Below are 15145 nucleotides of genomic sequence, written 5' to 3' on the forward strand. Positions count from 1 at the left end.
GCAATGCATTAACAGGTTCTAGAACTGCCTGTATTTTGTATCATTGCATCTTCTAGTAGAGAGAATGCTTGTCTTCATTTCCAATCTGAATAGGTTGGAAAACCCCTGACAGACACCTTTATTACTGTCTGTGTGCGTGCACAGCGTGTGTGAGTGATTGCTTGTGCAGGTGTGTGTGTGTGTGTGTGTGTGTGTGAGCGTGCAGATGTTTCTCTGCATGAGTATGTTCTGCATACAAAGTGTCCTCTGGCCTATGCTCTGCTTGCTCCTGTCTGTTCAATCTATCTGCTCTCTTTCCTTGAAGCCTACTAGAAGCATGAGGGTTATCTGCCAGGTAAAGTACTGCTGTCTCCTGCTTCTTCACCCTTCATCCTGCCTGCCTGCATTACTGTGCTTGGATAACATTTTAGCAACGTCCCAGCAACATTCCTAAAACCAATTTTTTATTTTGGTTATTTTTCTGGCTTTGAATATGGTTATTGTACTTCAGAGTGAGTAAAATTTTCCTTTATTATTGGGAATATGGGAGGAATTTCTTCCTAGTCCAATAGAATTGGGATTTTTGTGTATATACTGTATATATATTCAAAGTTTGGTGGGGGATGTTGTGAAAATTAAATTTCAGCCTTGTGTGTCATTATCCTGCATGCACAGAATAATATGCTCCCATTGCTCACATTTAAAGAAGTAGCCTATGGCTTTTTGAATATTTCATTTTTGTTTATTCTTAATTTGTCCATTGTTCTGTTTTCTTTTAGCATAATTTTTGAACATGTAATTTGTAAAGACAATGCCCATTACAACATTCAAGGAAAAGGTACAATGTAAGATGACAATGATTTGAGGAAGCCTGCTCATGATTAAATATTTTAGTAGGGTTGTATTTTTCAAAGGGTCTAACCTATTCAACTTTGATGGCCTCTGATGGCTTTTTCTAAACAACGCATAGTATTGTGTACTACCCTCATAAAATACAATGCTTTCAGAAAGTATTCACACCCCTGGACTTTTCCCAAATGTTTTTTTTTTTACAAAGTGGGATTCAAATTGATTTAGTTGTAATTTTAAGTGAACAATCTACACAAAATACTCATGTCAAAGTGGAATATATTTTTTTAATGGAAAATAAAACATGAATATATCTTGATTAGATAAGTATTCAACCCCCTGAGTCAATACATGTTGGAATCACTGTTGGCAGCGATTATAGCGGTGTGTCTTTCTGGGTAAGCTTTGCACATCTGTATTGTACAATATTTGCATCTTATTCTTTAAAACATTCTTCAAGCTCTGTCAACTTTGTTGATCATTGCAAGACAGCCATTTTCAAGTCTCGCCATAGATTTTCAAGCCAATTTCAGTCAACTGTAACTCGGCCACTCAGGAACATTCAATGTTGTCTTGTTCAGCAACTCCAGTGTAGATATGGCCTTGTGTTTTAACTTATTGTCTTGCTGAAAGGTGAATTTGTCTTCCAGTGTCTGTTGAAAAGCAGACTGCACCAAGTTTTCCTCAAGGACTTTCCCTGTGCCTAGCAATATTCTGTTTATTTTTATCCCCCAAGAAACTCACTAGTCCATAACATGATGCATTTTGTCGGATTTGCCCCCAACATAACACTTTGTATTCCGGACAGAAAGTTAATTTCTTTGCCACATTTCTTGCAGTATTAGTTGTGCCTTATTGAAAACAGGATGCATGCTTTGGAACAGTTATGTTTTGTACACGCTTTAGTATTTTGGATTTATGTTAGTGTTGTTGAGCCACACTCGGTTATCTCCTCTTACAGCCATTAAACTCTGTAACTATTTTAACATCACCATTGGCCTCATGGTGAAATCCCTGAGAGGTTTCCTTCCTCTCCGGCAACTGATTTGGGAAGAGCACCTGTGTCTTTGTATTGACTGGGTATATTGATACACCATCCGAAGTGTAAAATTAATAACTGACGCCATTCTCAAAGGGATATTCAATGTGAGCTTTGTGGTGCCTTTCTTTGTGAACCATAGGAAAACCTCCCTGGTCTTCGTGGTTGAATCTGTGTTTGAAATTTACTGCTAGGGCCTCCCGGGTGGCGCAGTGGTTAAGGGCGCTGTACTGCAGCGCCAGCTGTGCCATCAGAGTCCCTGGGTTCGCGCCCAGGCTCTGTCGTAACCGGCCGCGACCGGGAGGTCCGTGGGGCAACGCACAATTTGCCTAGCGTCGCCCGGGGTCGGTAGGGGTGTCCTTGTCTCATCGCGCACCAGCGACTCCTGTGGTGGGCCAGCCGCACCGTGGCCAGGTGCACGGTGCGGCTGGCTTCCGGGTTGGATGCGCGCTGTGTTAAGAAGCAGTGCGGCTTGGTTGGGTTGTGTATCGGAGGACGCATGACTTTCAACCTTCGTCTCTCCCGAACCCGTACGGGAGTTGTAGCGATGAGACAAGATAGTAGCTACTACAACAATTGAATACCACAAAATTGGGGAGAAAAAGGGGGTAAAATTCAACAAAAAACTGCTGGACTGAGGGACCTTGCAGATAATTGTATGTGTAGGGTACAGAGATGAGGTAATCGTTTAAAAATAATGTTAAACACTATTATTGCACACAGTGAGTCCATTCAACTTATGTGACTTGTTCAGCAGATTTATACTCCTAAATTTATTTAAGCTTGCCGTAACAAAAGGGTTGAATACTTATTGACTCAAGACATTTTCTGGTTCAGTCTGCTTTAAGACCTGTAAACATTTCTAAAAGCAGACTGAGCCAGGCTTTCCTCTATGGTTTTGTCTGTGCCTAGCTATATTCCATTTACTTTTTATTAACAAACCAAAAAACTCCCTAGTCCTAGCCAGTGACACAATCTCAATTCAGGCTGTAACACAACAAAATGTGGAAAAAGGGGTGTGAATACTTTCTGAAGGCGCTGTACATTTTTACGTTTCAAAACTGTAAGTCTTACAAACACATGCTTAGTACAGTTCGGAAGGTAAGAACTGTTGGATTCTGATAAAGAAAAACAGCGTGACTACTACAGAGCCCGAGATGCAGCAGGCCAAAAAAAAATTTTTTTAGTTCATTTTTTTTCTTTGGGCGTTATATCATTTGTCTTGCTGGAATGATATACAGTGCCTTCCGAAAGTATTTATACCCCTTGACTTATTCCACATTTTGCTGTTAAATACCATTTACACACAATGCCCCATAATGACAAAGTGGAAACATGTTTTATAGAATGTTTTGCAAATTTATTGAAAATGAAATACAGAAATATATCTCATTGATGTAAGTATTCAGACACATTTTAGTTTATTGCATTCAGTTATACAACTGACAGGGAATCCCCCTTTACTTCCTTGGGGCGGGGGTACCCCCCCCCCCAAATTGTTGGACGCGGTTCTGGGTCTAAAACAACCACAGATTATTCTGGAAATGCCTACAAAGCCATGGTAATGGTATACAGTTTCTCTAATGTGTCGACTTTATTTTCAAGAATTGAGAGGTTAAACACAAGCGTTGTACTGATAACTAATAATAATAAATAACTATATAGATTCGGAATTGGATTTTAATTACATATCTCAGATATGCTTGATGCTGCCTTTTTATTTTATTACGTTTATTTGACAGGGTCAATTTACAGTTAAAACACAAATCAGCTAATGTGATGCATCGTACCGGATGAATCTAGAAATCTAATGCCCATCCCCAGGCGAGTGGCGACCCTATTCTCCAGAGCCCTCTCACCCTCCTCTTCCTCCTCCCTTCAGGAGACCTACATAGAGATCCAGACGGAGCACCTTCCCCAGCTTCTGCTGCGCATGGTTTCTGCCCTGACCTCTCACCTCCCGGCCCTGGGCCTTGGGGAGCTCACCCACTGCCTGCGCCTCTGCTCTAAGATCCTCAGCAAGGTGCAGCCCCCCCTGGTGTCCCCCCTGTCCCTGCCCACGGGCCCCCTCGCCTCCACAGTCTCTGCTAAGGAGGAGAAACGGGTAAGAAGTACTGAGATGGTGCCCCAGCCCGGGACACCTATACGAGTTAGATTAACCTTGGTTCTTACAGCCAGAGCATATTCTATAGCTTTTGTTGTTTATGTTTGAGTTTTTTTTCATCATTGTATGCATATGTAAAATGTATGTAAAATAAATGCTTAGATGTATGATGAATCAATATTTCGTGCAGACATTTCCCAGGTAATAAGGATAATCTGTAGGCTACTTTTTCATGAAAAAAGCAACTGGACTTTGTCTATCCTGATTTACGCTTTTAACCCAGTTACATTTGATCCCGTAAAGCATTGGTGATGACGAATGAGCTTCAGTCATCACCTCTGCCAAGTCTGAAAGCATCATGTTGTCTTCCGAGTTCTACCTTGCCTTTACACAGTTTGCTTTAGCAAATTGTCCCTGAGCATTTGGTTGATCATAAAACAACACTGTTCCTTTTATCTCTGAACAGTGTTAAATCGTTTTTTGCCTTTTGTCATTGTCAAGCGGATGTTCAAAGGCAAACATACAACCCCCCCTAACACGCCCACATTCATTGATTCTCACTTTGAAAATTAAAACTTTGTCAATTTTTCAGTTCCTAGCTGATGTCTGACTACCTTTGATAGTACACAAATGTCACTTCTTTCACTTCCTGCCAAATAAAATCATCAGAGCGGGGCTACTCTGTTGTTGACCTAGCAGAGACAACAGCAGTTTGGCCTGATTCCCTAGCCCTCAAAAACATAAGCAACCATCCAAGTCCCTCATGGTGTCCCCTGGTCCCAGTGCTGGCCCCCACCCCTCTACCCTCTCAATTTGTCTGGGTGGTCCCCGCTCCAGGACTGGAGGGGAGCTGGACAACTGTCCCTCCCCTTTCCCCAGACAGAGGTGTTAGAAGCTGGGATCAGTCAACTATCTTTGTCCCCCTTTCTGTTACCTGGCGGTCTGGTAGAGTGTTTCAGTGCTCAGTAAGGCTTGACTAAAAGTTGACCGACTCCTAGGCTAGAGGTAGAGGCCAGGGAGAGGTGCAAGGGAGGGGGCACATAGAGACACACACAAGTGGTAACTAACAAACAGCTGAGCCCCTCTTTCTCTCAGAGGAAGGGTTTCCTCTTGGGTATGTCTGCTCCATTGGAGTGGAAGGTTTCCTTCCCTCCCTTCAGCTCTATCCCCCCTCCCCCCTCTCCCTTCCTCCTGTTCTTCAGCTACCCTCCTGGGGACATTTACAGGACGTAGTTTGCCATCTGAGTCCTGCCGCCAGAATGTGTAGCCTCAGCCTGCCGCACTGCATGCTGGGAAAGCCCTGGGGCTGTTTTGTGGCATGGCAATGTGGGGCTGTCTGTCGATCTGTCCTAAGCTGGCTGGCATGATGCAGGGAGGGAGCTGTATGTAGGGTGTAGTTAAGGAGTCCATTCAGTTTGGGGCAACAGCTGTCCACTTCCCTGTCTGCGCTGTGGGTGCCTACGGTGTGTGTGTGGGGGGGGTCTGTCAGGGAGTGTCTGTGCTTAGAAATCCTCTCCCTCCTTGTCTCCTGAGAGACCTGCGCTCTTCTCTTGACCTGATGCACTTTGGTCCCCACTGATAATCCTAAAACAGGCCCCGTTAGAATGATTAGGAACTGTGCTGTTGTTACACGGTCAATTTGTTCACTGGAGGGTCCAGTTTTTGTTTTCCAGCTGGTTTAACATGGACACCTTTTGTTTCCACTCCTGATATGTGTTGAATGCTGTCTGCGTTTGACCTCTTCTCCTTTCTCCTCTCTTCTTCCTTTTCTCTCTCCTAAGTCCCTGCCCTCTACTCTGGAGCTCCCCAGCGGCCAGGTGTTTGAGAACGGGGAGAACCCCAACAGCAGTCGCTCCTCCGAGAGTGGCTTCACCGATTTTGTCCAGTACCAGGCCTCTGAGGAACCAGCACTACCCACTCAGCCTTCCCTCAAGACGGGCTGCAGCGGCTCCCTCCCAGTCTCCCAGAACAAGCCGCAGGACAAGCCTGTCATGCAGTGCTGCCTGGAGCATTTCCAGCACTTCCTCTCCTGCCTGGTCACCCTTTACATCACCCCGGGGATGGTAGAAGGATCTGGGGGTGAGAGGAGCGAAGTTGTACGAACGGAACCATTGGGCGGCGCCCACCAGAACGGGAGTGATGTGGTTGAGGTGCCGGGGCAAAGGGAGTGTCTGGCGGCCTTTACTGCCGCCTGCCAGCTCTTCCTGGAGTGCTCCAGCTTCCCCGTCTACATCGCCGAGGGCAACCTCAAGTCCACGCCCCCGCCTAAGGAGCAGACTGGTAAGACAGACTGACTGACCACGTTTGAGATACAGTACAGGCTCTGCTCAGATGAACAGATCTTCACTATGGCTGGAGAAGCGTTTAATTACATTTCAGTTTGATATGATAATCCTATACCCTTCTCCGTATGTCAAACATATGGTCTCTTCTCTCCCCTTTGTGTTAGATGAGAACATCTGAACTACAGCTATTTACTGTTGTATGTCTTCTCCACTTCTCTCAATATAGTATTGTTTCTATTCTCTCCTGCAGACAGCGAGCAAGTGTGTCCTGCCGTGTGGTTGCAGACCTTGATGGACGCCTGCTGCCTGGCCAGTGACTTCAGCGTCCAGGGCGTGGCCATCTCCCTGGTCATGGACCTGGTGGGCCTCACCCAGTCTGTCGCCATGGTCACTGCCGAGGGCAGCATTGCTGGTGGCAACCCAGACTCCACCCAGCCCATGAGCCCTAGCCAGGGCCGTGTTGCTGTGGTGATCAGGCCACCACTCACACAGGGAATCCTGAAGTACATCGCAGAGAAGACCGACTTCTTCAAGGTAAGTGACAGGGAAGAGATTTGTGGCTCATTTGGATCTGATATTGTTGAGATGTTTAGAAATGGTTCAGTACAGAGAACACAGAATGTAGCTCAGTATGATAAATGGAAGAAACTTTTGAGATCTCTTTGCCATTGCTCACCATGATAAATGGTAGAAACTTATATTCATAAATCTGTTTTGCAGCATGATGAATAGTACAAACTTACATTACCTGTCAAAAGTTTGGACACACCTACTCATTTAAGGGTTTTTCTTATTTAAAAAAAAATATTTTCTACATTGTAGAATAATAGTGAAGACATCAAAACTATGAAATAACACCATATGGAATCATGTAGTAACCAAAAAAGTGTTAAACAAATCAAAATATATTTAATATTTTAGTTTCTTCAAAGTTGCCACCCTTTGCCTTGATGACAGCTTTTCACACTCTTGGCATTCTCAACCAGCTTCACCTGGAATGTTTTTTGAACAGTCTTGAAGGAGTTCCCACATGCTGAGTACTTGTTGGCTGCTTTTCCTTCACTCTGTGGTCCAACTCATCCCAAACCATCTCAATTGGGTTGAGGTCGAGTGATTGTGGAGGCCAGGTCATCTGATGTAGCGCTCCATCACTCTCCTCCTTGGTCAAATAGTCCTTACACAGCCTGTAGGTGTGTTGGGTCATTGTCCTGTTGAAAAACAAATGATAGTCCCACTAAGCGCAAACCAGATGGGATGGCGTATCGCTGCAGAATGCTGTGGTAGCCATGCTGGTTAAGTGTGCCTTGAATTCTAAATAAATCACTGACAGTGTCACCAGCAAAGCACCCCCACACTATCACACCTCCTCCATGCTTCAAGGTGGGAACCACACATGCAGAGATCATCTGTTCACCTACTCTGCAGCTGACAGACACAGCTGTTTGAACCACAAATCTCAAATTTGGACTCATCAGAACAAAGGACAGATTTTCACCGGTCTAATGTCCATTGCTTGTGTTTCTTGGCCCAAGCAAGTCTCTTCTTATTATTGGTGTCCTTTAGTAGTAGTTTATTTGCAGCAATTTGACCGTTCTCTGAACAGTTGATGTTGGGATGTGTCTGCTACTTGAACTCTGAAGCATTTATTTGGGCTGCAACTTCTGAGGCTGGTAACTCTAATGAACTTATCCTCTGCAGCAGAGGTAACGGTGGGTCTTCCTTTCCTGTGGAGGTCCGCATGAGAGCCAGTTTCATCAAAGCGCTTGATGGTTTTTGCAACTGCACTTGAAGAAACATTCAAAGTTCTTAATTTTCTGGATTAACTGACCTTCATGTCTTAAAGTAATGATGGACTGTTGTTTCTCTTTGCTTATTTGAGCTGTTTTTGCCATAATATGGACTTGGTATTTTACCAAATAGGGCTATCTTCTGTATACCACCCCTACCTTGTCACAACACAACTGATTGGCTCAAACACATTATAAGAAGGAAAGAAATTCCACAAATTAACCTTTCAACAAGACAAACTTGTTAATTGAAATGCATTCCAGGTGTCTACCTCATGAAGCTGGTTAAAAGAATGCCAAGAGTGTGCAAAGCTGTCATCAAGGCAAAGGGTGGCTACTTTGAAGAATCTCAAATATAAAATCACTTTTTCTTTTTGGTTACTACATGATTTCATATGTGTTATTTCAAAGTTTTCACTATTATTTTACAATGTAGAAAATAGTACACATAAAGAAAAACCCTTGAATGAGTAGGTGTGTCCAAACTGTTGGCTGGTACTATATGTTGATAAATCTGTTTTTCAGCATGATAAATGGTAGTAAACCTATGCTAATAAATCGCTCTATCTCTCTCTAACACACTCTCTCTCTCCCCCTCACCCCTCTAGAGTGTGGCCCTTATCCTGTGGGGACAGTTGGGGGAGGGGACCCCTCAGCACCACCAGCGCAGTGTGGAGCTCTTCTACCAGCTCCACAACATGGTGCCCTCCTCCAGCATCTGTGAGGACGTCATCAGCCAGCAGCTCATGCACAGAGACAAGGTTGGTCAGCTCAGTACATATGCCGTCAGACACATAGGAACACACACAGCTTCACAGTATGCTTGTAAGAATTCTGTATGCCTGAAGGAATACGCTCCAACACACACGCATCCACACGCGATTTCTGTGTTTTTTTTTCTTTCAGAAAATCCGTCTTGAGGCCCATGTGAAGTTCTCTGTGCTTTGGCATCTGACCAGAGACTTGAACATCACCAAGTCTTCCCCTTTCAACCGCACCTTTGACAGGTAGGCCTTCCCTCTCTACTGACACCCCACTCAAAATTTTGGTTTTATCAAGGGTGGACAGAACAGCTGCTAATATATTAATGTAATACATATCTCATACTCTTTTTCTGTCGGTCTCTCTCTCACACACGCACGCACACATACCGTTTGGACGCTACAGACTTTCTTGTGAGAAGACCGATTTTGGGGATGTCTCATGGTCCGACAAACACTGCTGTAGCTCGGCCACCTTCCTCTGCAGATTGAGATGCAGCCCGTGCAAAAGAAACATGTCTCTAGCGTAAACTGACCGGTTTTGATAGGGATTTTTTAAATGTTACTTCGATTGACGCTCGGTCGATTATTAATATACACCATCACAATATTTATTTATTTATCTGTTATTTTACCAGGTAAGTTGACTGAGAACACGTTCTCATTTGCAGCAACGACCTGGGGAATAGTTACAGGGGAGAGGTGGAGGATGAATGAGCCAATTGTAAACTGGGGATTATTAGGTGACCGTGATGGTTTGAGGGCCAGATTGGGAATTTAGCCAGGACACCGGGGTTAACACCCCTACTCTTACGATAAGTGCCATGGGATCTTTAATGACCTAAGAGAGTCAGGACACCCGTTTAACGTCCCATCCGAAAGACTGCACCCTACACAGGGCAGTGTCCCCAATCACTGCCCTGGGGCATTGGGATATTTTTATTTTACACCAGAGGAAAGAGTTCCTCCTGCTGGCCCTCCAACACCACTTCCAGCAGCATCTGGTCTCCTATCCAGGAACTGACCAGGACCAACCCTGCTTAGCTTCTGCTAAATCCATTAAGAAACATGATATGTATTAAATATATTTCAGAGGAACTGGATAGCATAGATCTGGCTAAGCTCCATGCCAATGGCAGCCTAAGCTGTAGACTAGTTCATTGAGCGGACAAGAAATGCTTATAATTCCGGTACCATTATTTTATAATATAGAATTTTAGAGTTATATGAATATAACTGATCTTAGTTGAATAACATAGAAAGGATATTTTCCCCAAGCAGTTATTGAGTGAGTGTGTACATGGAGGTCCTATACACTTGATTTAGAGCTATTTGGCAACTTTAACTGTGAATTATTATTTTTTTTCAATTTACAATGTCCATTGTCAGCTATGTAGGGGGGGAGAGAGAGACAAGTGATCCATATGCACTCTAATAGGGAATGGACGATGCGCTTTCCCGTGCTTCCTTTTTCAATCATGCTGGGTCGGCTACAGCGGGATTGCGTATAGAAATATATAGGCTTATAAGAACTTACTTCACTCCACGCATCAACCAGCTCAAACCATGTATGCCAGACTCCACCCTATCCCTGCAAGCTACCTAGTGCTTAATTTGGGAACGGACAGTAGCCCACTTAAGCCACAACATCGAAAACCAAGTGAAATCTATTCGGAAACATCGATGGTAAACCCCCACCCCCCTTTGCCCTCAGAACAGCCTCAATTCATCGGGGTATGGACTCTACAAGGTGTTGAAAGTGTTCCACAGGGAAGCTGGCCCATGTTGACTCCAATGCTTCCCACAGTTGTGTCAAGTTTGCTGGATGTCCTTTGGGTGGTGGACCATTCTCTATCCATACGGGAAACTGTTGAGTGTGAAAACCCCAGCAGTGTTGCAGTTCTTGACACAAACCGATGCGCCTGGCACCTACTACCATACACCGTTCAAAGGCACTTAAATCTTTTGTCTTGCCCATTCACCTTCTGAATGGCACACATACACAATCCATGGCTCTATAATATTGAGGCTTAAAAATCCTTCTTTAACCTGTCGCCTCCCCTTAATCTACATGGATTGAAGTGGATTTAACAAGTGACATCAATAAGGGATTATAGCTTTCACCTGGATTTACTTGGTCAGTCTGTCATGGAAAGAGCAGGTGTCCTTAATGTTTTGTACACTCAGTGTATGTATAAGCTTTAAGATAGGCTTATATAGGTTTAGACAGCTATATGTATGTAATGTAATTATTTTAATTCAGGCTTTTTTTTGGCTTGGATTCATATAGGCTAGGCTTATGCATATGCATAAGCTCTAATATGCATATGAGGGTTCTGCATGTGACGTCTTAAATGCTTTGAATTAATCAGTGAGGTTAACCAATGGGGACTAATGCCAAGTTTCGCAAGCATGATATTCCCAAACACCCACCCCAAAATAATCAGACTGCCGTTGATAAAGATGTAGGACTCCCGCCATCACCAGTTATCCTCATCATTCAGGTTCTTATAATTCAGTCTTGAAATGTTTGATGTGAATTTTGGATGTATTTGAATTGATGCCAGACTGATTAGAGACAATCGAGTGCTGAGTACCAGGCCGTTAGCGAGTTGGGTACTACCAATGCATGAACTACAGAGCGGAGAATAGGAGGAGATTACTGTGACTCAGCAGTCACTTGGATTTTGACTGCGGTCATGACTCATGACTGTCGGTGTGACTTCTGTCTCTCTCTCGCTCTCGCTCTCTCTTTTCTCTCTCTCTCTCACTCTCTCTTTTCTCTCTCTCACTCTCTCTCTCTTTGCTCTCTCTCTCTTTGCTCTCTCTCTCTTTGCTCTCTCTCTCTTTTCTCTCTCTCTCTCTTTTCTCTCTCTCTTTTCTCTCTCTCTCTCTCTTTGCTTTCTCTCTCTCTCTTTGCTCGCTCTCTCTCTCTCTCTCAGGTCTCTGTTCATCATGCTGGACAGTCTAAGTTACTGGGATGCGTCAGCCAGCGCAGTGGGCCGGGCCTGGCTCAACCAGGTGCTCCAGAGGCACGACATCGCCCGGGTCCTGGAGCCCCTCCTGCTGCTGCTGTTGCACCCCAAGACCCACCGTGTGTCCATCCAGCGCGTCCAGGCCCAGCGCCACTGGGCCCAGGCATTCCCTAACCACAACCCCCAGGCCGAACAGGACCCCTCAGAACCCATCTACATGAGAGACTCGGGAATCTCTGACAGTGAGTATAGGGGAGACACAGGTTAGAATGGTGGTAGACAGGACAGCCATGGTCGTGAAGAGATACAGAGCACTGCAGGCTTTTGTTCCAGCCCAGCACTAATAGATTCAACACTCATCTCATGATTGTATAATGTTGGGCTAGAAGAAAAGTCTATAGCTCTAAAGGATCAATGTAGTTTGGTGAACATTGGTTTGTAGTGAATCTAGTTCAAGGTTCATTTCGACTCTGTAATTTATTTGCATAAACAGTATGTCACATATCCTCTTCTCTCAGACTTCAACCAGATGCCTTTGAAGTCAGGGCTCCGAGGGCTGCCGTTGAGCGACATGGAGCCCTTCTGCCTGACAGTCAACCCTCTGAGTGACAGCCTGTCCCTGCTCAGCCTGAGCAGTGAGAACCTGGCGCTGAGCGGTGACTACCATCCTCCTGACCAGCAGGGGGAACCCCACCTCCACGGCTCTGAGTCCAGCGGCTCCCACTCCTCCTCCATAGACAATGGCAGCTTCGAGGAGCCAGACGGCACCTGCAGCACAGTGAACGGATTAGGATCTGACCAAGTCCCTGTCCTTATAGAGTCCGACAGTATGGTTCCTGATGAGGAGGATTCACTCGAAGAGGTTGTGTTGTCGGTGTTAAATGAGTTGATAGACAGGGTGGTGGGTATGGGAGAGGATGAGGGGCCACCTGAAACGCCGTCCCCCCCTGAAGCGTGGGTGCAAACGGACTCCGATAGCTCCTCATCAGACACGCAAGCCGGTCTTCGGCTCGATTCGGGCCCCCACGCCCCCTCCCACCGCCTCGAGATGTTAGCAGGAGGCACCCTGGGGTTCTTCCATGTCACCCCACCGGACCAGACAGGGGAGGAGTGGGAGAGGCACCGCGAGGGCATCACTCGCCACAGCTCGTCCCCCTCCATCGTGACCCTGCCGGACAGCTCGGGCCCGGCCTCCCCTCACGACCAGAACCTCCGCTTGGACGTCGTGGACCTGCGGGCCCGTAAGCGCTCCCACAGTAGCACCCAGCTCAGCCTCAAGGGTAAGATCATGGAGCGTCTGCAAGACAAGTCCCCCGGCGCCAAGCCCAAGGTGAAGAAGAGCAAGAGGAAGGAGGAGGAGAGGCTGAGGAAGGCCCTGCAGGCCGAGAAGCTCCGGCCGCCCAGGCTCTTCTTCGGAGACAGCCTGGATCTGGAGAATTGGTACAGCTGCGGAGAAGGTGAGGTGTCCGAGATCGAGAGTGACACCAGCTCGCCGAGTGGGGGCGGAGGGGTGAGCGGGGGAAATGGTCCCAACGGGAGAGTGGAGCGTAGAGCTTCCGCCTCGCCGCCTCAGTTCAACATCCACCCCCTCTACCAGCACGTGCTGCTCTACCTGCAGCTGTACGACTCATCCCGCACACTGCACGCCCTTTCGGCCATCGCCGCCATGCTGCGGGCAGCGCCATCGGACTTTGTGGACGCCATCTCCACCACCAGCATCAACAACACCTACACGCCCCAGCTGTCACTGCTGCAGAACCTGCTGGCACGCCACCGCGTCTCCGTCATGGGCAAGTCACATTTATTTTTTTATGCATAGAAACACAGATAAAGACCACATAAAATAATGTTATGTTCTATCTCCACCTCCTCCCAGGGAAGGACTTCTACTGCCCCATCTCCCAGGACAGCCACTCCCACTCGTTCCGCAGCGCCATGTTCCTAGAGATCATCATCTCCCTCTGCCTGTACTTCCTGCGCTCCTACTACTCTGCCCACGTGGGCACGGCCGCCACCGACCTGGCGGGCAACCGGGCCATGCAACTGACCAGCTTGGAGGTCCTCACCCTTCTCTTCAGCGAGCTGTCCAAGGTGACCGGCGGCTCGGCCAAAGGCTTCGCCAGCTTCATCAGCGATGTGCTGTCCAAGTGTAAGGTCCAGAAGGTGGTGCTCCACTGCCTGCTCTCCTCCATCTTCTCGGCCCAGAAATGGCACGAGCAGCGGGCGGCCGGCGTCAACGTGGCCTCCCAGGAGGAGGGTCTCTCAGAGGACAGCGTAATCAACCTCTCTGAAGATCAGATGGACGGCTGCAGCGCCGTTCAGTCCCAGCTGCTGAGGCTTCTCCAGAGCCTGGTGGTGCTGGAGCACAGGGTCCTAGTACCCGCCGAGGAGGGCGGCGACGGGGGGCCCGTGGTCGTCCCGGGGGGTGTAACATTAGGTGTTGTAACATTAGGGACGGGTAGCGGGGCAGGGACGGGCTTCGAACTGCTGGGAGGTGAGGTGGAGCACATGAACCCACAGCAGCCAATGACGTCGCTGCAGTACCTTCACGGGCAGCCTATCACGGCGCAGGGCATGTTCCTGTGTGCGGTGATCCGGGCGCTGCACCAGCACCATGCGTGTAAGATGCACCCGCAGTGGATCGGCCTGATCACGGCCACGCTGCCCTACATGGGCAAGGTACTGCGCAGGGTGGTGGCCTCAGTCACACTGCAGCTCTGTAGGAACCTGGACAACCTCATTCAGCAGTACCGCTATGAGACCGCCATCACAGACACCAGGTAACTGCTATAGGATAGTTTCTTATGAGCCCGTATGGGCTAGGCATCCATCAGTCCTGGTTAGCCATTGTAAAACCACACCACTGCTTCCTTTGTAGTCCACAGGACAATGGGATAGTGGCTATATTGGAAGTTTTTTTTTACATGCAATGTTAATGTGTGTGTTTTAGGTCTACCTACTTTAGTTGATTGCGCTGATTGATTTTAAGTCACTCTGAATAAAAGTGTCTGCTAAATAACTGAAATGTAAAACTGGGAAAATTGTTGTTCCAGGATCTGGTGTGAAGGCAACTAACTGCAAGCAGATTGTCAGTAATCAGGTTTCCATCCAACAATTTCATTAATTACCTGATGCAAAAAAATGTCACGACCAGGAAACAGGACATTTTGGGACAATTTCATAAATGTCGGGGGACAATTTGTTGATTCGACATGGTGTCAGTAAAATTTGGCTAATTATGCAAGAAATGGCAGTGGAAATGCTTTTATTGTACCTTTATTTAACTAGGCAAGTCAGTTAGGAACACATTTAAATGTTTAATGACTGCCTACGAACAGTGTTCAGGGGCTGAACAACAGATTTTTA

General features: G+C 46.6%; 1 protein-coding gene across 7 annotated transcripts in view; it reads left to right on the forward strand.

Annotated features, from left to right (window-relative positions):
- LOC110489908 (protein DOP1A) overlaps positions 1-15145 on the forward strand; it is a 41243-nt gene that overhangs the window by 9513 nt on the left and 16585 nt on the right. For 3 of the 7 annotated variants that reach the window (XM_090199802.1, XM_090199796.1, XM_090199803.1), the window contains exons 13-20: positions 305-334; positions 3750-3971; positions 5753-6251; positions 6507-6790; positions 8652-8804; positions 8950-9050; positions 11747-12021; positions 12298-13693. In XM_090199802.1, the coding sequence (XP_090055928.1) occupies positions 305-334; positions 3750-3971; positions 5753-6251; positions 6507-6790; positions 8652-8804; positions 8950-9050; positions 11747-12021; positions 12298-13598 (2865 nt within the window). In that variant the 3' untranslated portion in view covers positions 13599-13693. Of the gene's footprint in view, positions 1-304; positions 335-3749; positions 3972-5752; positions 6252-6506; positions 6791-8651; positions 8805-8949; positions 9051-11746; positions 12022-12297; positions 14560-15145 lie in introns of those variants that run through there. The other 4 variants (XM_090199805.1, XM_090199814.1, XM_090199810.1 and 1 more) reach the window with 2 other exon arrangements.

The sequence above is a fragment of the Oncorhynchus mykiss genome, chromosome 2 (genome assembly GCF_057628025.1).
Source record: "Oncorhynchus mykiss isolate SJ-2025 chromosome 2, ASM5762802v1, whole genome shotgun sequence".
Classification (NCBI taxonomy): domain Eukaryota; kingdom Metazoa; phylum Chordata; class Actinopteri; order Salmoniformes; family Salmonidae; genus Oncorhynchus; species Oncorhynchus mykiss.